Here is a 22,503-nt window from a genome sequence, read left to right on the forward strand (position 1 = left end):
ATCAAGTAGGGCCAAATGTACGTAATTTCTTGATCATGTCTGTTCTGGCATTTATCCCATAGGTTATAAATGTAATAATGTGTTTGATAAGCCAACACAATCTCTGCCAGCAGTGGCTTCATTATTGTGCCTTAGTTCAGTTTATCCCATATGATTGATCAAGATAAATTTGTCTGGGAAAGATAATCTTCATTGCGAAAAACTTCAGCTAGGTGAATATAAAGTAAAGATAGATATAAGAAAGCAAAGAAAATGAAATTGATATAAGGTAAATGGATATGATTGTGTATTTAAATTTTTCTATAAATAAAAAATGTAGTTTTATTTTTCATAACTAAAAAATTGGGCATACTTTTTGATATCATCTATTTTGAAATTTATTTAAAGAAATGTAACATTTATGTGCTTGCCACTGATGTCTTACTTATGTACGAAAGAAACTAACTGACATTGTTGTCACCAGATGTCTCTACTAGTACTTGTGCCTCATAATCTCCAAACTAGTGAATGAGTGAGTGTGCTTTCACTTGGCCCACAATACTGTTCACTCACAGATAGGAGGGGCAGTTGGTAGGTATTAGGTATTAGTGCTCAGTGGGAACAATTACAGATGATTTTGCACACTTTTATGTTTACGTTTTAGTTCCCAGCTATTAATGCAAGGTTCTATATTTGCTTTGATAACTTGAATTTATTTTTTATGTTTTTGTCACTAAGATGGAATGCACTTGATGTGTCATCTAGCTGGGGAAGTATGATATATTGGTATTATGTGGGTCAGGTTGAAGTTTTAACTCTTGAAATTGTTTTCTGTGCTGAGGCTTACTAGAATATATGCTCTGTCTGACTTCTGGTAAAGTTGTTTATCTTTGAAGATGGGGTGGAATCATTTAAGATAATAGTGGATAGATATGAGGATTATTTTGTCCAGGTGTGCACCACATCCAAACAGATATTGAAAAAAATATTATGAACAACTAAAGCTTTTTGAGGAGGGCACCTAGCAGAAGGCTCAAGAACTGATGGAGACACTTGTGCAGTGTTGGAATACCTGTATATACATTGGTTTCTCCCCAAAAAGAAAAATAACTTTTGGTTGTTCAAAATAACTATTTTATCATATAATTCTATCAACCAAATGAAAATCTTTGTTAAGTCACCAAAGAGGTTACAAACTGGCCGTGCTATAATTTTATTCAACGAATGGCTTATCAGAAGTAATGCATTTTTATTTATCACTTTAGGTAATGAAAATTATTTCTGTAATATTATATAGCTTGGTAGAATACAATCATAAGATAAACTTGTCTTATTTTAATTAGCATATAGAACTGTAACTTCTTACTTCTTCAATAAAAATATGTATGTCCAGGAAAAAAGGAAAATAATGAAGGGAAACATCTATGTTTAGTCATGTATAAACAATAGCAAAGTTGTCTCTTTATCAGGAGGTTTTTCATGGGAGATAATTACTGTGACACCCAGGGCTATTAATACCTCATGCCTGTAGTATAAAGCAGATACATCTTGATAAATATAAATGTGTAGGCTGATCTTGTAGGTCAACTATTCCAGGCAGCAATGAGATAATACCTATATACTGGTGACACACAGTATGCTGCTGTGGAATGTGGTCAGCATATATAGACAGAATGATTTCATCTCCATAATAGCTGCTATCATAGGCAGAAATGGGCGTGTCTGTTCACTTGATTATGATTATTGTTCACTTCTGTCTATATGAATTCACGGGGCATCATGCTGGGCATGAAAATGAAAACAACTTTTAAGTTTTATCTAGTTTGTTTTTTATGTACGAAAAGTTGATTTAAACTTTAAAAAAAGGATGTTATATAGGTAAAACTGAATTTTTTGTCAGTGTTATCCTACAGGAGCCATTATCTCCATAAATACTACATTGAGCACTTATTAAAATAAGTTTAGCCCCATTTTGATGAAAGCTGCATCTGCAATATCCTGATTGCAGATGAGATATTGCCACATCATTTTATTTGTCACCTGATAGGAAGTATGTGGATGCTTTCACATTGCACTTTGGCCTAAACGGGCACACTGAATGTATAGAAGAGAGATTGAGAGACATTGAACACATAAACTGTCAAGACATTTATTGCTTATATTCCATATGAATACTCTTCTGCTTAATTTCCTGCAGCTATTGTCATTCCGTCTCTCTAATAAATTGCTGTATCAGTTATTTAATTATCATGTCCTGGATATTATACATGATACAAGCATTTGATAGATGTAACCTAGAAGACGGTTGTTTTAGCCAACATAAAACGCACCTACTCAACTCTATCAGTTTTGGTCAACTCGCTGACAGTTTATTTAAAAAACTAAGTAAAATATACAGTATATCTGCCCATTAACCAAAACATTTTTATCTACCCTCCATTAAAAAAAAAGTAAGTAACATACATGATATGTGCCTGTTAACCAAAACATTTTTATCCAATGTCCAATGAACAGTTATGCAAGCCAAAGTATGCAGATGGCCCAAGAAGATTTCTGTTGCCAGCAGAACAATGACTGACTAGTTTACATATTTGATCTGTTTTTCTTGCAGCTGGACTTACTAACAACGTACTCCCATCCAAACCATTCAAGCCACAGCCGAGGAGGGTATCCAGTGCACCCATCTCTGCAGCTGATTCCAGGAGTAAAAGAGCAGGTGATTTTGGGTTCTCGCTCTGATGTCCTTTTTACTGAAGACAGCATTCTAGTATATATAATGATCAGAATATTTTATTTTATGTATATTATCATTCTTTTTTTTTTTATTATTGAAGAATGTATTTTTGGCTCAGTTATAGAAGAACAGATATGTTTTGAAAAGTGATTTTACTATCATATTTGTATCTTTTTTTTTGTTTGTTTGTTTGTTTTCATGAAGGATACTTTTTTAAGTATGGAATACAAGACAACATCATCTGCACTTAAAGATTTCATGTTACCTCATTTCTTAGCACACAGCATGCAGACATTTATATTATGAAGTTGTTTTGTTCACTCTCAGCAGGCTTCTCCCTGATAGATCCATCTGTATCTGACTGACATTTATAATGATCATAACCTTGAATATAAAAGGAGATTGAAGTCTTTGTGAATTTCCTTTTTTTAGAGATGATTTTTCTTGAGCACTTGTTTTCTGAGCAAGATTCTTTCTTGTATGTTCAAGATTTTGTTGTATACTTTTTTATCTGCCCTCTACCATGTCAAATATAATTTAGGCCAGTGTAGTCCTTGTTTTTATTTAAAATGTAGGATCAGTTGAACAGGCATTTGTCACTCGTGACACAGCACCACCACAGAAGAGGGCGCCCACACCCACTCCCAAGGCTCCCCCCTCACCCAGCCCAACCTCACTGAAGAAGTGGTCATCACTGTCTTCTGCAGAATTCCAGGGAGGAAACTTACAAATGAGCAGGTATTTATGTTGGTGGTGTATTTTTTTTCTTTATCCACTTCCATAAGTTTTGTTATCAGGGATAATAACCAGGAAAGTGGTTGTGAATTCAAGTTAATGTAGAGTTTGTGTTGATTTCTGAAAGTTTTACATTTTTTGTGGGGTGATTGTTTTGCCTTTTTTTCTGGGATGATTTTGCTGTTTGCTGTGTGATTTTTCTTTGGGAATGTACTCTTTATAGCTTATACTTTTTAGCTCACAATCTTTTTATTTCTCTACTTGCATCTTCAGCCATTTTCAGTTTGGGTTTTACTGGCTTTCATGTTATTACTAACAAAATGCTAAAGAATCATTACAGTATAATGCATGGGAAAAAAATCTTCATTATAAAGCATTGCCATGGGCATATTTAGTTTTATAATGGTATGAATTAATTCACCTTTTACTTGGATTTAATTTCATTGTATGGGCTCTGCAGTTTGTTTGTAAAAATATTCCCACTAATGCATTTCTATGCACATAATTAGGGTATCTTTTCACAAAGCTCAAGGAATAATTTGTATGCATATAATGTTTGATGGACTAAATTGATAATAAGGTCAAAATAGTGATTAGCTTGTTTGGAAACCCAAGGGCATTGGTGTCCATCTGCATGCAGGGTAATTGTTTAGTATATTTACTTCCTTCTGGATTCTTTTATGTAGATAAAAAAAATCACTCACCAATAGTCATTTTATGATTAAAAAAAGCAGTATAGAGATAAAAGTAAAGAATTGTGTCTTCATACAGTAGCCTCAGTATATAGCCTGATGTGTCAGTAGGAAACCACTTTGTAGATCAGGATGAAAAGTACAGTGATGGAGAATGTTCCTAATTTTACAGCAGCACAATTGTAGTAATATAGCAATTACTATATACCAGTGCTAGCTGGTACTTAACATGGCCCTGTGGGGTTTGTTTAATGCATTTTGTTCATAACCTGTTGGCTTGGGCATTAAAGCATCAATAAATAGGATGTTTAGAACAAATGGTTTGTAGCATTCTGTGCTGGAATAAGGTAGGGTGTGTGCTTTTGAGCTGCTTTTTGGTCTGCGGTAAATGCTTTACTTGTAATAAGATTTGTTTTGAAGTTTTTGAAAATTGTGACATTACTGGAATCAAAGACAGAAATCAGAGCATTGCAAGAGGATTTAAATAATGTGCCCGGTTATTTAAGAAACAGAGAAAAGAACTCGAATTTCAAAAGTACATGGCAATAATTCCAGATATCGTACATGTAACTTCTTGAATTTAAAATACATGTGGTATTTGTTGATTAACAAAAAGAAAGGTTTTAATAGTATTTAATCAGAATTGAGCATTTTATGTTGGTAACAACACAAACAATGTAGTTTGATCATTGTAAGAATTTAAATACCTTCACCTTTAAGCTTAATTTTGACCAGTTTGTTTTCAAACAATATCATATCTAAATTATATATATATATATATATATTGTATGTAATTGTTTTAGATCGTTCCAGTCTGTGACATGCTTAACTGACAAAACTAGAGCTACTGATAGAAAAGCTATGGCACATAGGCGGTAATTTACCACTTAGTATCTCTCTTTTCTTCATGGTTGATTGCTATAACCAAATATCTACAATATCTACTTGCTGTGATGTAAACCATATATATTTTGCTTGTTTTGGTTTTTAGCTGCATAAAAAAATAATGCAATAAACATTTCCATGCATGTGGTCAATTTTAATCATCTAACCAAGAGCATGTTTTATGCTTAACCTGCATTATTCCTTTACATATGCCCATGGTTGTCTAATCGCATGTAAAAATGTCTTAACATTGAAGATAGGTGGCTCCTTCCCACCTCACCTCTGCACCACCCATCTCTACGATAAATCTGATTAAATGTAATTCAGCTGTACCAGGAATGAATTACTGAGAATGTTCAACCAAAATGGCCAAAATCTGATGGTCTCTAACATTGGAGTGTTTATTACAGTGAAGGCTACAAGTTGTGTTTTAGAGCTGTTTTCAATCATCGGTTTCAAGCACTAAACAAAAATATGTAAAATCACATTTCTATGGAAAGATTAAATCATCAGGAGTTACCAGTTTAAATTCACTTTATAGCAAATTTTTCCATCTTGGCCATTTTGGTTGAACATTATTGGTAATACATTCGTGGCTGCACTTATACCTACCTTTGAGCATGGCAAACAATGGTCTTTAAGAAACCAGTAATATTCCCAAGTTGTCTTTGGTACGCAGAGCTTAATCACACCAGTCGCAAAGAAAGGTTGTATTGAAAAGGGTGGACATATCTTCAGTATAAATGCGAATTCAGAGGTGTGCATTTGAAGTATATGTTATGACCATCTTTATAGACTGATTGAATGTCAGATTTTATTGCCAGAGAGAAAAAGAGAGAGGGAGAGTGAGGGGAGAGAGCAAGATTATTTTGTCATTTTTGCTTATGAATAAAGGACCATGGTGTACACTCTTTCAGAGAAGCTGTTTTTATGCTTACATAAGGGTATGAGGATGAAGAAACTGGAGCACCTGTAACAAGTACATTAAATTATCTTTTTTTGTTTTCTTCAGAGGCTGAAGGATTTGTTCATACGACATCTCTGATACAATGCCACGGTAATGATGCCAGCAGTATAACAATATATATGGTTTAGTAAACATATAGCAGTACTAACTTTATTTTTCACCCTTTTTCAGTGGTATATATATATAAATATATATAATCAAATACTGTCCTTGTGCTTTAAGGAAGGGTGTAGTTATAGTGGATTAAATTATTTCATTATTTGCTATATGCATAAATATATTTAGGTCAGCGATGGTGAACCTTTATTCTTCAATCTTTTACCTTGCATAAACATTTTATATTGGAACATTTATGCTTAAAATGTGTAATGACTATCTTATTATTTATATTATTATTATTGTTGCCTGCTGTTCCTTTCCTTGAAATAAATATTTACTTCTCTAATGAAAATTCAGGTAACTGATATTGTTACATATTAAGATGATTATGAATCAAGATTGCCGTAACATTATTGTTTCAATAACAAAATATGTATATGAAAGCACTGACCAGGCATTTATACTAACACAGAGGAAATATTGTAAAGGGAAATTAAATACATTGTAGCCATATGGTTTAGATATAGTTTAGAATATTCTGTCACATGTATAGGGTAGTCATACATTTCTGTCAAGAGGTGAAGGTATTAACATTATCTTTTAATTTGTAAAGTGCATATATGAAAATATCTCCTCAGATTCCATGTTATCCCATAATCTACATTTTCCTGTTAATTTCTTTTAAATGTCAGCTTTGGTGAAGCTTCATATTTTAAAAAAATGTTAATTATTGAATTTAATTTCCCTGACTCTGGTATTGGTTTTTTAATATCAAGAAGACTCCTTTAGTTTATGTACTTTATTTACTGTTTCTTACACATTATTAGCAGGCCCGTAGCCAGAAATTTCAAAAGGGGGGTTCGTTTTCTGAAAAAGTGGACCTTTTTCCATAAAAACATCATGTATCTAGATCAAATTTTACCCAGAGTGGACCTTTTCTCAGCAAAAGGGGCGGTTCTTTCGAACCCCTGAACCCCCCCTGGCTACGGGCCTGATTAGCATATCTGTATTAAACTTGTAGTGTATCAAATTAATATTTTCTTTTACAAATATTTTTTCAGCAAAGAGACAACATTTAATAAAGGTAAATGTTACTACTTTTGAATCTTGCATGGTGTCAGTGAGTGCACATGTAATATGTATAGTATACATTTGTTTTACCTACTCAAACAATCATCTATGTGAATAAATAGACTGAACAAATAAGTGTAAAGAAAAGTGTAAAGTAATTGAAAACATTTCTTTATATTTAAAATTTGTTTTTTTCCTCATGGAATTTATGACTGCTTGTAAATAAGATTGATCAAAATAAAACATGAATGTCTCTTTTGGTGTTCCAGAGGAGGGATACCTCCGTATGTACCTCAGAGGTCGTCCAGTGACACTGTACGCTCCCACACTAGAAGAGTATGACCTGGCAAAGAAAGAGGACCAGCCGCCACAGAGTCTCAAATTAGAATGGGTGTATCCTCTAACTTATTTATTGAATAACTGTGACAATGGAATACATTTATCTGCAACTTCTGTTTTCTTGAGTTTATCCTGAATAATCTAGATTTGGCACATAATGATATTGATTAAAAAAGATAAAACAGAAAAAAATTGATTGTTAACACTGTGAAATAACAGTTGCCTTTCTTTTTGAGTTTTGTACTCTTAGAATTTGTTTTATTCACTTTACATTGGCTAATCCTTGACATTCCACAGTTACGGCTATAGGGGCCGAGACTGCCGCAGCAATGTTCATCTACTTCCTACAGGAGAGACTGTGTACTTTGTGGCAGGTGTGGTGGTGTTGTACAATGTGGAAGAACAAATACAGAGACATTACCTAGGACATACAGATGATGTCAAGTGGTAAATCTTTGAAACGGCATCCATGTGTTGGAGCATAATTTAAAATCTAGCATTGTAGAGTTAATTTTTTTTCAATGCGATTTACATGCTGGAATGAATCCAGATGTTGCATGTGCCATAAGAAAAACTCTACAGGCAATTAATCAATTAGAAAAGTTAAGTTAAGGCTGTGGGAAATGCCTTAAAATATTTTTTACCAGTTATAATGACTTGTGCATTTAAGATGGAATAGAATTTGTCTGTATTTGAGCTAGAATTTGTGTCATTATTGCCCTTTATAGCATAGAAATATTGTCACAACTTTAAAGATTAAAAAAATTTATATTCTTTTTAGCTTGGCAGTTCATCCAGACAAAATTACCATAGCAACAGGTCAGGTGGCTGGGCATGATAACAAGAAGTCTAGCAGGGTAAGCCTCTATGTCCCCCTTGTGGGCTAGGACAGTTTTCACATTTTTACTCATTTCCAGTGGTTTTTATAGAGGTTTGACTTTGTTGATGAAAGCCTAGAAACATTTTATGCATGGCATTTAACATTTCTGCTTTAACTTTGAAAAAGACCATGTGAAATACAAGGTATTATACTGTTTTGGACAAAAGCATTTTGTGAAAATGAAGGTACTCCGAAAATATGAGTTGAATGCATTTTGGTCAGATTTAAAAGATAGTATGATCACATATGGTGTGCTTTTGTAAAGCTTTCTGTACTTGCCACTGGTTGTTGAATGGATGTGAAGATGTAACCAGTGTCTGTTTCTGTTTGCTACAGTTCATTTGTGCTTGCCAGACTCACTACAGTGGCACTCTGTTTTTATGATGCTCACTTAAACTGTGAAAAGACTAATTGCAGCAGACAATGCTCTTGATCTAATTGTTCTGTTCAAACTATCACTGATTTGCTAAGAAGACTTAAAAAACAAAACCAAAAAATCAAAAATATATAGAAATATGCTCTGATTTGAAATTCTATCCATATGGAAGATATTTGATTAAACTGCAACACTTGTGCTTTTAGGTTATACTTGGTCTTTTTATTTTGATTTGGAAATATATAATTTTTGCTGTTTATATTGTATCTCTGCATTGAAGTGATAATACCCATTACACCAGTTCTTTTCTTGATTTTGTTAGACTGCTTAAACTTCTGAAATGCCATTGTGTTATAACCAACATTTAGGTTTACATGATTCAGATACAAATTTAACATTAACATTTGTATAGCAGACTCGATTATAAACTATGCACACATTATGCATTATATTAAAGGTTTTGCGTACAATACAAATACCAAACTTTTCTTGTTCCTTCTTGCTCATAAGAAATCATTATGAATGTTGATAATAAAAAATGCAGTGGCATTTCATAATGTGTGTATTATTTGACTGGTTGGTTGTTGGTTTGTTGGTGCTGATTTGCTTTGTGTTCCCCCTACCTGCAGCCTAAGAGCGCCCAACATGGAAAAGGCGACCCAAGCACTGCTCCTGATCATTTGGTGAGTTTGGTTTGCTTTATCTTATTTTTTCAAGGGTTCCTTTTCTTTCATGTTATTTCTTTTCTTGATGGAGGTTTTAAAGGAGGCCATTTTGGTAAAATATTTTTTTAATTTTATTTTTGTGAAAAGTGCATGACTATTTTGCTTTCTTGATTGCGGAATGTTGCTTAATTTCTTAAAAATTATTGTTATGATTTCTTACATTAGCAATTTTTTTTTTTGATATCTTGGTGGTATGTTCTATTTGAATTTATTATTTTACAGCATTGTTCACCCTTCAGAGATTGCATGAAACAAATTCTTTAGGAAATTTAATTTCAATATAGATTGATAGTGTTTTTATTCATAATGATTTCATTTTAAATTTCATTAAAAATGTATCATATTCTACATACCTGGATGAATACAAAAATGGTGCATTACAATTCCAAGTTTGGAAATGCTGTTTTGGTTTTTCTCCGTTATCTCCACCTCAATCATACTCTTTTGTATTGGTTTTCTTTGTGTAGAGAGCCTTCAGTTGGTTTTACTTGAATATACTGTGATCCTGTTTGATTTTTTCTGATGCATGGTTTCTGCAAAACCATTCCACTACTCGGTGGAGCAGGTAGCATACAAAAAAATTTGAAAAAAAATTAGTTAAACGCTGTAGGCTAGCATGATACTGATTTCATTAGATTGCTAATATTTTGCTAGACTAGTTCTACGAACGACCATATCCTTTGTATTTGTATAATTAAACCTCCCTTCACATATTGATTTCTTATTATTTTCTTTGTGTCATTCGTTCTTAGATTCATTAAACTCACTGTAAGGTTTATGCTGCCTGTCCTACCTGATGACTTGCCTAAATAGCTTTCATATTTTACCATGCTATTTCTATTGTTTCAGCCTCATGTCCGGATTTGGAACTCTGTCAGCCTGCAAACTCTCCATGTCTTGGGTCTGGGAGGAGACTTTGATAGAGCAGTATGCTCTATTGGATTCTCAAAGGCAGTAAGTTCATCTGACTCAATTGCAAGCAAGGGTAGTTTGACAAAAATATGAACTAGGCCAATTGATTGTTGTAATAACTCAGTAAAACATTTTGATTGTTTATTGCCTTTCCCTTAAAAGCCATTGTCAAGTTAACAATCACTTCCAGCACCAACTGCCAGGTTTTGTGCAATTCAAAATTGTGTCAGATGGCAGATAGGTGGCCAGGTGTGTCAGCAGGTGATGAAGTAGATTATTTTTTGATGACTTATATTCATGGCATTTATCTGTTAAAATTATTTTTAAAATATTACTTGCTCTCAAATGAGTTCAACAAGAAGCAGTTTATGTATTTTTAAGTAAAAAAATGTGCGTTAAAAATCTTACGCTTTGTCCTTTCAAGAAAAATCAACCCAAAAAATACCTATGAAAAAATTCTGTCAGCTTTTACTCATTTATAGCCTCACTCACTAGTTTGCCATTACTTCTTACCTCATTCTCCTGTAAATATACTTTGATTTTTATGCCAAGTGGGGAGTTTTTTTTTTTTTTTTTTTTTTTGCCTATCTCAGATGATTCCCATTCCCATCCATTCAAAATACTGTATACTGAACATGCATTCAGATCTTTTTGAACACAGGTAATCTCCGCAATTTTTGCAAATTCTTGTCTTAAAAAAATAGAATGACATGTCATTTGATATTTCAGTGCATACACCTCTATTTATCCAGTGATGGCTTGGGTATTTTAAGCGATACAGGTTTGAGCTTTGTCGTATCAAAGCAATGATCAAAATTGTTCTCAAATTTTTTAATGAAAATGAACATCACTATGTATTGTAAGGACAGCAGGAATGATTAAATCTATGGTACATTTGCTCACCTTGACACTGCAGGATGGTGGACAGCTGCTGTGTGCTGTGGATGAGGGCAATGAGCATACTCTATCAGTGTGGGAGTGGCAGAAAGGAGAGAAAGGACACAAGATTACAGAGACCAAGGCAAATATGGAGAAATTCATTTTTTTCAACAGCACCATTCATAAGCTCTTATCGGTATTCCAAAATTAGGTTAAGAAAAAAGATAACAAACTTACAGCTAGCTTTAAATTGGTTCAAACTTCAAACCATAAACCTATTTTCAACTCATAACAAAAATGAATAAACATACCCATAATGTAAATGTATAAAAGCCAACTGATGATTTGTGAATTAATATCTGTGAAATATATAAAATATGGAAAAGATTGTACAAATCATGTTTTACAATGGATTACAGAGTTCTACAGAGCCTGTTGTGGCCTCAGAGTTCCATCCACTGGATGCCAATACCATCATTACTTGTGGTAAGAATCAGATCACATTCTGGACACTGGAAGGTGGCACCCTGGGCAAGAAACTGGGGCTCTTTGAGGTAAATAAAAACCTTGCTCACAAAAGAACTTGCTTTGACAGAAATGAGTTTGATATATATAACAAACATATCACATTAGGGACCCCTCCATTACTTTGTGCTTTGAAAGTTGAAATCTCATGTAATCTAAGCTGGTGGTCTGAGGATGCCAGTGAGGTTTTGTCTGGTTTGAGTAAGCATTGTTAACATTGTTAATGGGCCTTATTTCTTGAAAGATGATTTTAACTTAGTCATGATATACGTGGAGTATGTTTTTTGTAAAAGGGAGACACCTGTCATTGAAGGGAGCTGTTTTATGCAAGAAAAATGGATTAATATATGTGGGGGGAGGTTGAAAAAGAATATTTTAGCCTCGAGTTCTTTGTACCTGATTAAAAGTTTAATATCATATTGGTGTTTGAATTTCACAGAAACACGAGAAACCCAAGTTTGTACTTTGTCTGGCTATTGCTGATAATGGAGATGTCTTTACTGGAGATTCTAATGGAAATATATTCATTTGGCCAAGAGGTGAGTATATAATAGGTATAATGTAACATAAGTTCTCCACAATTATGTCTGCAGAGCTTTATAGTGAAGTGAAGTACCTGGTCATATGATTTTACATATACCAGTTGCCATATTAATGTATATTAATTCCACCAGGCACCAACAAGATCTCCAAGGCCCTGACAGGGGTACATGAAGGTGGTATCTTCTCCCTGCTGTTCACCAAGGATGGCCATCTGCTATCTGGTGGTGGCAAGGACAGGAGAATTGTACAGTGGGATGCCACTGGCTTGACTCAGACTGGAGAGGTGGAGGTAAGTTTATAAGGGGATTCTATGTGTGTGTGTGTGTGTGTTGTGTGCAAGTGGACATGCATTTACAAAGGTTAAAGTTTTGAATGATGATATTTTTATAATAAGTTGATCCAGCCTGGTGAGATGACATTAAGATTCTGACTATGTTGTTGAATGTAACATGACATTTATTCATTCTTCTAAGGGATGGTGAATTTGTATTTCTCATTGGCAGTATATGTGAATGCTATGTGAATTTTGTGGTCATTTTAAGTTAATTGAAGTTAAATTTCTAGAGCATTATGATATATATGGATAAAAAAGTCAAACTTGTAATTCTTGAATATATTGAGTTGACAATTCAACTGACAGTTCAGTTTTTCAGAAAGTAGTTTTAAATGTTTGATATTGTAAAGAATATATTTTATAACATAGCCTTGGTGTTAATATAATGTCATATTCAGTTCCTTCAATGATTATCCTCCTAGATCCCAGAACACTATGGTGCTGTGCGCACACTGACCCAGGGCAAGGGGAATATGATTGTAGTTGGCTCTACCAGGAATGTCATACTACAAGGGACACTGGAACTCAACTTCAACCCTATAGTACAGGTATGGTATTTTTTTCCTGACAAGTCTATATGATAATTTTTTAAAGTTTTAAATAAGGGTTAAACATTTCGTTAACATATCTTTATACAGCAAACTAACCCCTGACATGATTATTCTGTCCCCAGGGTCATGTTGATGAACTGTGGGGGTTGGCAGTCCACCCTAATCAGCACCAGTTCCTGACCTGCGCCTATGATAAGAAGGTGTTCCTCTGGGACGCACTGTCTCATTCTGCTGTTTGGAGCAAGGAATTGGAGGTGAGGATCATGTAACTGTGTTGAGTTTCTTATGTACATTAAACAGAAATGATATGGCTATAGATGTTTTATAACTACATGAGTACTTCCCTAGTCTGTTGCTGATTTAGGTGGAAGTTCTCTGGGTCATGAGATACTGTTTGCTTCTGGTGAACAACATGCAAATAAAATTTTGGGGGGTTTGCATTATATTATATATTGCTTTTTTTTTCTATACCAGGTCCCTGCCCACTGTGCATGTTTTCACCCTGATGCCCAGGTGGTGGCTATAGGGACACAGACTGCCAAGTGGCTGGTGCTGGACCTCACTTCTAGAGAACCTGTCTATTCTCACACTGATGGCAATGAACAGATTGAGTGTGCGGAGTATTCACCAGGTATGACTTGTGTGAGTGTGTTTTGAAAAAAATGAATTGTAGGCCTAGCAAAAGGATTGACAGTCAGTTTACGTATGTTTGTGAGCATAACGTGGTCTGCAGAGTTTCCAAATCTATGCGTATTCTGCATATTATTTAGGGCTGATTCTTGCTGTTTACAGATGTTATTATATTGTTAATAAGATGAAAAAAACTGTCTATAGTGAGGCACTGAGCAATAATTTTATATTTCAGACGGAAAGTACTTGGCACTGGGCTCCAGGGACAATCACATTTATGTTTATAGTGTTGATGAGGAAGGGAAAAAATATTCACGCGTTGGTAAATGCCAGGTATGCAGAAAACATAGATTTAAAAGTAAATAGATTGGGCTCATTCGGGATTTGAACCTGGGACCTCTCGCACCCAAAGCAAGAATCGTACCCCTAGACCAACGAGCCAGCTATGCATGTGCAAATTTTGGCAAAGCTGAGTGTCATGGGATATGGGGTGTTTGCGTGCAATATTTCATTAACTTTCAATTTGTGTGTCTGCACAGTAGCATTACTGTACATACAGCTATTTCATAATTATCCTGCAGTAAGGCATTCTAGAAGTCTTTAGTGCCCCTTAGGGGACATGTCAGTAATTGCTTACATTTTAAAGAAAAAAAATAAAAAATAATTTTTTAGAAAAATAAATTTGTCATCTGGAAGACTGTTTCTTGATTCAACTAAAAGTTAACTATTTACTAGCTCAGTGATATTCAGCTTATTGTGTATTCAGTTTTGTATTTTAGTATTAGATTGTATTTTGAACTTTCCTCTTGATTACAGGGTCACTCCAGTTTTGTGACTCACCTAGACTGGTCTGCAGACAGTCAGTATATTCAGTCAAACTCAGGAGATTATGAACTACTTTTCTGTAAGTTGAGGTTCTCGTACTTTCACATTGGCAGAATGTGAATGAAGATTGGGTCAGAAATATCGGTAGACTTATTAAGTGAATCCCACAAAGGTCAAATAAATTCTTATCTCAGATTACATTACACAGTGCCAACAGCCTTGCTTAATGCTATGATTATTATGATGATCCCAATAGCGCACGCACATACATGTAGATTTAGGAATTCTTTCTCCATTTGCTGATGGAAAATAGTCTGAAAACTGTATTAGGCACCAAACTTTTGTTATTTTTTACAAAAGGGTTGCATAAAATGACTGAAATATATAAAGTAGAATTATGTAACTTCAAAAAATTTTAATTTCACACATGGAATATAAATATATCATTTGATAAGTTATGTATTATGATTTAATTGTTTCACAGGGAATGCATCCAGTTGCAAACAAATCACAGCTTCAAGTAGTATGAGAGACGTACAGTGGGCCACTTCTTACTGTACCATTAGCTTCAATACCTGTGGTGAGTACGGCATTGAAATGTAAAGGTTAATATGTGACATGGAACAGATATTTCAAAAGATTTTTTAAGGTAAGATAAAAAGACTAACTATCTGTTAAATACTTCATTGCAAGGTAGGATATTGATTTGGGTGTTCACTCTTAAAGACTGAATATATTTCCTGTGTGTAATTCTTAGTGATACTTTAGTTATTTTATCAAAGTTGACTTCTTTATTGCTGGTTGATGGCATGGTCTGATTTATGGTGTCTTTAAATCTGTGGTGTAAAATTGATATTTTGGATATTTGTCTGCAGATATGCACTGGTGCTGCAATCATGAGACTAAAATTGCTGCTATATTTCATTGTCAATATTTGAATGTTTTACTGCTGATAAATGAATAACTTTTTTTGTTTCTTTGCACAATATAGAATTTTAGATGGAGGTACCTTTTATATTTATATGGCTTCAGTGCCCCCATGGTATATAGTTATGTGTGTGTAAACTGTTGTATTTCAGGCATCTGGCCAGAGGGAGCTGACGGTACGGATGTCAATGGCAGCAGTCGTGCTCACAAGGCAGATCTCCTGGCTAGTGCTGATGACTATGGGAAAGTGAACCTCTACAGATACCCTTCAACACACATTGAGGTGAGAGTGTTTTTAAAGTTCTTTTGAAAATTTGACTGGTGCTGAAATTTTGGTTGGTGCGAAACTGTGTATTTTGTTCACCATAGCCTATAAATAAATGAGGTGCAGTTTTTTGTATGAAATTGGGCTTATGTTGCATATTTTCTGTTCGATCTCCACAAATTGAATAGAACATATTGGTAATTGTGATTATGTAATCTTCAAACGTTTTTATAAATTTTTATAAGGGATTTTGAGGTATTTCAAATAACCTCAGTATGAAGGAAATGGTCACCTTTCAGGTAAATGTATTGAATTAAGAGGTACAATTTCTAATGACTATATCTCTTTGCATAGATACAGTCTTTGAATCTGTCATTCTATTGTTCTAGGCTGGGCATCGGGCTTATGGTGGCCATAGTAGTCATGTGACTGCTGTCCGCTTCCTTCATGATGATAGTCGTCTGCTTTCAACTGGAGGGAAGGATGCCGGAATTCTTCAGTGGGAGATTTTATAAAGATTCTCAAGAATGAGTAATCTGCTTTCTATTGATACTGATAATATGAATGGATTTTCAGAAAAGAAAGTATACATAATATGACTTGATTAATGTTGAAACAAAAAAGGGTAAGGATGCTAATTAATTGTTAAAAATCATGTCTCCAATGACTGATGAAGTTATTTCATTGTAGATGAAAATACATGAAGTGAAAGTGTTTGAAGTATTGTGAATGCCATCTTTTGATAGTGGGTTTAACAGTCAGTTTAAGTCCTTTTGTTTGAAAAGGTTCTCAGATGAAAAACATTAAATCTTGACCTAATACTTTGATATAATAAGAAATGGAATTATCTCATTTATACTTCTAAATATATTTTCTTTGGCTTGGTCTAAAAAATTTTATTTTATTTTTTTATTTATTTATTTATTTATTTATTATTATTATTATTATTATTATTATTTTTTTTTTTTTTTTGAAATTTTGATACATAATTTTGTTTTTGTTTAATTACTTGCAGTGTTTCACTTATTATAATAAGACTTGGCCTAAATGTCTTCTCAGAATTCTCAGAGTGAAAGTGGATTGCTATTATGTACTGTTTTCTTAGAAATTTTGATGGCCCCAAGCTTACTGTACACCAGATAAATTCAGTATTATTGGGGACAGATAGAGCCTTTTAGATAAAAAGAAAATTTGTGTTTAATGTTTTTCTTCCCATAAATAATAGAAATTAATCTAGCTGTAAAAAGATTTAGAGATTACAGTATACTGTAGGATATAGGATAAGGTTGATATGGAATTAGTATTGTATGTGAACAAGATATATGAAAAAGTTCACTGTCAATGATAATAATTATGAATATATTGTAGTCATTTTCTTTTAAAGATGTTTTTCATATACAAAAAAGCAGTGGATTAACATTACAATGAGCAGATAAAAGTAATTTGAGTATATCATTTGTGTTTGTGTACTCTCTGTAAAATGACTTCATTTGATATTTGAATTGTTTTTATGAATTTAAAGACCTAAATGTATGCCTCTTATAATATGGCAGCATTTTCAATATACTACTTAAAATTATTTTGCATGTTTTCTTCATGTGGCATATTTGTCTGGATTGCTAAAAATCTGTTAATGTTTATATTAGCACTAATAAACAAGTGGTCAACTATCCTCTTTAAGCATATTTTTATTTTAGGTGTTTTTATTTATGCAAAAGAAAACTCAATCCTTTAAAGTATTTATTTGTTTATTTATTTATTTGTTTATTGAGAAAACTAGACAATAAATTCCACAAGAGAGAAAATAAGTTTAGAGTTTTTGATAGTGAACTTACCTATGGTTACTTTATGTAAAAAATAAACCAATGTCTAGATATAGCAATCTTTTTTTCATGGAGGTTTGGTATGGCACCTGTAGCAAGATTGAACAAGATCAATCATTAATATAGCCCACCATATATCACAACTGGTATCACCTGCTATAGTGTGGTATCTTAATGATGCTATTGCAGTGTCCTTTATCAACCTAATTTGTGTTTTTTTGTATATCTGAGGTTTTGTAGCACACTGTGTAGAAATAATGTCATAACTTGGAACTCCAAAGATAATCAATACTTTAAATGAAAGAAAAAATACAGGCTATTAACAGTGTGCATAGTTCATATCGGTATTCAACCTTCAAATAATTTTTCGCTAAAAAACTGATTTTGTTGCGTGATAGGTGAGGTCTGCAGCTTTCAGTTCATCTCACAAAAAAGGGAGGTGATTTCTATGTAAAATTATCTTGAACCCAATGGAATAAGATATTTCAACAGTTTTATCATGCTTGATTAACTTTGTCTTCAATGTTAGAGGCATACATGAGAAGATGTGTGTCAGGTTTCTCCACATGTACACTTCAGTAACACATAACCCACAAATTTCATAGAAGGAAATTAGAAAAGAATCGCAATTGAATAACATTGTGCATGATAGAAACCAAATAACACTTAGCAAGATAGAAATTGAATAACATGTCTCATGCAATCGTATGTAGTGCTCGTCTTTCATGATATGTGGCATGATATATTTTTCAATTTCAAATACATATACAGACACTCTGTATGTATAAAAATCCTGGAATGGTGAGAGTATGTTGTGTAATGAGACATATGCAAGTTGCAACAGTGTGTATCATAGCTTTTGGGTGAGCTTGAGATATTCCCCATTTAGCATGACATGATTTATTCCTCTGGCCTTTTCTTTTCATCCATTTTGGCCTCCTGCCAAATTTGCCTTGCATCAAAACATAATTATTTGTTAGTCCATCATTTCTTACAAAAACAAGTTCATTATCTCATTTGGCTTTGCAGTTTTCCTCCTTATAGTTCTTTGTGCATATTTTTTTTGTCTTGTTATGTAATTATAGCTGTCTAGTGTGCTCTCTGTACATATGCAACAGTATTAGAGAATTACACCTCAGATAACATGTCAGGTTATGTTTCAACACTTTCCTGAATGGATTCCTACTATACTCTAAGGAATAAGATGTGCCCAATTACAAGTCATCATATGGTACTATAACCACAGGGTAACATTAAGACAGTTACTTGGCTCTAATCTAAATGTTATGCCAATGCTTTTCAAAGCAACCTTTTGCAGATTGAAACTGGCAATATGCTGGGAACCACTTGGGTTGCTTTATGTTACTCTATATAAAAGTAGGCCTAACTGCTTAACATACCTGTAGGTATAGCGGTTAAAAAGCAAGTGAGGGAGTAACCCACCTGAAGTTTCAGACAACACAGGAAACTTGGGTCCTTTTTACTTGGTGTGTTACACATGTCATCATCAAAACTCATAGACTTGTTCTAAAATGTACTTGTGCTACTGGGGGTTTTATTCCCTTTAACAAGTTTGCTTCCAACTTTTTGGACTTAACAAAATTAATTTTGTTATAACTGGCTGTGTCAAGCATGGGGGTTCTGTCTCTTACGCAGTAGCCAGGCTATTTGGTTGTCCATCTTTCTAAGTTTTTTTGATACAGATAAATGTTATGGAGGATGTGATAAGGGCCTTAAAATATGCTGACAGTAGACAGGTGAGTTGCCAGTGTCTGGGGGTGAGAGCAACCCAGCTTGGCCAGGGAATACTTGACCTGGTGTACAGAGGTCATCATGCTCATATTTATAACCTGGCAAAAAATTGAAAATAACACTATTTGTCTGTTTGTTTAATAATATTTTCTTGTGACAGAAAGATGTCAAGTTTTCAACTTTTCACACAATTACACAATGGAAAGTAGAAAACTGAAAGACCCAGACCTAATTATCGGCGGTAGTTATGTAAAAGCAGTGGATGTCAAATATCTTGGGTATGACAGGTAGGGTGATTTTTTACTTTCATGTTGTGCCATGAAAATGTATAAATTCATGTGCAATATAATGTTTATGGAAAATAAAATGGACTTCACTGCAGTACATACCTTCAATAAATTATTTCAATGAAAATCCTGATCGATCTCCATTTTTTGTATTAAAAAAAAAAGAAGATTTTTAAGGTTATAAATTTTGCTTGCTCTTCATTGCAGAGGCAAATTTCGAGCGTGGAGAGACTTAATTAAGATATCTCTGTGCAGTATTCAAGTTTCCTTTACCCCATGCAGCTTTGGACAGCGGGGGTTAGTGTAAACTGCACAGTTACCCCCACATTAGTGGATGTGGTGCATACATGCCAGGGATGTCTTCAAAAGATATTATCTTCCAGCGGAGATCTAGAAATAATGAGGATGTACAATGTACAAATCTGGCAGGTCAGAGTATAATCCAGAAGGGGTGGAGCCCATAAATATTGCATTGAGCTCTCAGAGGAGCACCATTGCATACATGGCAAGTATCTCAAGAGCCATTATGAATCAGAAATAGAAGTACAGAAACATCTGATACCACCTCTTTCACAATGTATGTACCAATGTAATATTTCCTGAAGTTAGGTTAATGGAACCCTTCTAACCTCTTACATAATATTATTTTTTTGCAGAAGCCACCTTATGCCATGGTAATTATCAGTTTATTCAGTTACTTTAAATGTATATATGTTAAAACCAAAAAACAAACGCTCAGTCACGGTCAGCTCACGACTCCTATCTTCCAATTCAGTAACAGTTAACATAAACTGATCCTGGCATAACCGAGCTATTTCGAACAATAAATATCAATTATATACAAGCTTGCGTAATGGGAAGACAGTTAAGCTATTGCTTAATATTATTAGGGCAGGCCATATGCACTTCAGTGTTAAAAGTTTTCTGGTCTGGTAGCTGTTTGTTTTCCTTTCATACCTAAAACAGCATGAAAATGTCAGTGATGAGTTGGACTGGCATTCAGAGTCATGTACTCAGTGTACTGGTACCAATAGATTTCCCAAAGTCAATTAAATTAAGGTTTATATATCTTACTCATATATTAAGCTTGGAGAAATGCATGGTGAAAATCAGTTTAAGTCATTGACCACTGGTTGTGTTCACACCCACTTGATGGCAGAGTTATAGTAGTTCTGTTGTATATAAAAGCAATCTGTCATAATTAATGATATATATATGGACATTATAGCAGCAAGCAACTTCCCTTTCCATATGATAACAATTTGGAAGTACTGACTGATGTAAGAAATTAATTCTCAAGCTGGGCATATATTGTGAGCAGACCCTTAAGTTGGGAGAGATTGATGCATTGCACAAGTCTGGACTGTGTATATTTCTGTTTTTAATATGATGAAGAGGAATGATCTTTGCATGACATATGATAAAGCAGCTGCTGGTGGTTGTCAAGAATAAAAAAGAGTTCTATACTGGTACACCTGAGGAGTTTAGTTGATTAATTGGCATATTGAACTTGTTTTTTTCAAGGTTCAAACTAATTCCTCTGCACCATTGCACAGATATCCCATGGTCAGTAAGCTAAAATTATGCTCCAAGTTTAGTTTCATATCTTCACATTGATGGTTTGGTGAACCAATGTTATATCTCCCTATTTGTCAGTTCATTTTTTCATTTATCTATTTTAGTCCTACTACCACAAGGAGGAACTAGTGGTTTACAGTCACTGTGCTACATGTGTTCAATTACCATCATATCCTCCTAACCTTTAACAAATGCAAGTACCTGTTCAGCCCAACATACAGAATTTGGAACAGTATTCTCTTTTGAAATGATAAATACTAAACTTATTCATCCAACTTCTGAAATGGTAACTAATAGTATTTAAATAGTAAATAATATTTTAAGAATGGAATGTAAGTAATGCATTTACCATCATATGCCACTTAAGATTTTTTACAGACCCAGGCCAAAACTCTTGGTAGTTTTCCATTCAGTTTTTGGTGTGATATGCTTCTTTTGAAATTTTAATGAAAAACATTAAACATATTAGAATAATACAATAATAACTATTTGACTCAAGCTAGGAATTAAATTTTTCCTCATGCATACTTTAGCTTGTGGCCGACCTGCTTGTGGGCCTACACCAGACTGACTTGAGTAAAAAATGGCCTCTATACCACTCAGTGGTCAGTGAATAACAACACCTTCTCACATCAGTCTGATGAAGGATTACTACATGTACCAGGTTGAACACAAGCTAACTTATGGTGAGAAAAAAATTCTCAGCTTGTGTCTAATAAGTTTTATTTGTATACAAATACCAAGCTAATGAACAATTTTACTCAAAATTATCCTTGCATCTCCCATTGTTTATTACAACTTAGGAAAAATTGATATTAGCCTTCTCAAGATTTCTGCCTTACTGCCAATATTTTGTCTCTTGGGTAACAACTTCTTGTTGCTTGAAAAATCAGCATGATTGAGTAAGCTACATTAATTTTATTTCCCATATCAATGTTCATCTAGTAATACCCAAGAAAACATTATTTAAAAACTCTGAAACTTGGAGCAAATTTGGGAGAATGTCGATCAGTAATGAGAATCTAAGCCCAGCTGACTTGCAATATATTAATTACATAACTGATATATCTGTGATTGGTTTTATATTATGTAATTTCTGACACATATCATACAGTATATGTATTCAAGATCGGATACCAGGAACCATTCTCACTTGACATCATCTGAACTCTGAAAGTTCATTCCTCATG

The 22,503-nt window shown here is 33.9% G+C and overlaps 1 protein-coding gene across 8 annotated transcripts in view; it reads left to right on the forward strand.

The window, feature by feature from the left end:
- The window catches only part of LOC106162713 (echinoderm microtubule-associated protein-like 2), a 33,421-nt gene extending 15,863 nt beyond the window's left edge, over positions 1–17,558 (forward strand). For 5 of the 8 annotated variants that reach the window (XM_013540097.3, XM_087003930.1, XM_013540099.2 and 2 more), the window contains 21 exons: positions 2,591–2,695; positions 3,289–3,451; positions 4,944–5,015; positions 7,153–7,175; positions 7,432–7,555; positions 7,799–7,948; positions 8,283–8,358; positions 9,387–9,440; positions 10,332–10,436; positions 11,311–11,415; positions 11,693–11,827; positions 12,238–12,337; positions 12,473–12,630; positions 13,098–13,223; positions 13,349–13,480; positions 13,701–13,857; positions 14,092–14,189; positions 14,673–14,760; positions 15,166–15,261; positions 15,761–15,891; positions 16,263–17,558. In XM_013540097.3, coding sequence (XP_013395551.2) covers positions 2,591–2,695; positions 3,289–3,451; positions 4,944–5,015; positions 7,153–7,175; positions 7,432–7,555; positions 7,799–7,948; positions 8,283–8,358; positions 9,387–9,440; positions 10,332–10,436; positions 11,311–11,415; positions 11,693–11,827; positions 12,238–12,337; positions 12,473–12,630; positions 13,098–13,223; positions 13,349–13,480; positions 13,701–13,857; positions 14,092–14,189; positions 14,673–14,760; positions 15,166–15,261; positions 15,761–15,891; positions 16,263–16,388 — 2,324 coding nt within the window. In that variant the 3' untranslated portion in view covers positions 16,389–17,558. Of the gene's footprint in view, positions 1–428; positions 571–2,590; positions 2,696–3,288; positions 3,452–4,943; positions 5,016–7,152; positions 7,176–7,431; positions 7,556–7,798; positions 7,949–8,282; positions 8,359–9,386; positions 9,441–10,331; positions 10,437–11,310; positions 11,416–11,692; positions 11,828–12,237; positions 12,338–12,472; positions 12,631–13,097; positions 13,224–13,348; positions 13,481–13,700; positions 13,858–14,091; positions 14,190–14,672; positions 14,761–15,165; positions 15,262–15,760; positions 15,892–16,262 lie in introns of those variants that run through there. The other 3 variants (XM_087003931.1, XM_013540093.2, XM_013540095.2) reach the window with 3 other exon arrangements.
- The last annotated feature ends 4,945 nt before the right edge of the window (positions 17,559–22,503 follow it).

The sequence above is a fragment of the Lingula anatina genome, chromosome 2 (genome assembly GCF_051362555.1).
Source record: "Lingula anatina isolate TDL-2025a chromosome 2, LinAna3.0, whole genome shotgun sequence".
In the NCBI taxonomy this organism is placed as follows: Eukaryota; Metazoa; Brachiopoda; class Lingulata; order Lingulida; family Lingulidae; genus Lingula; species Lingula anatina.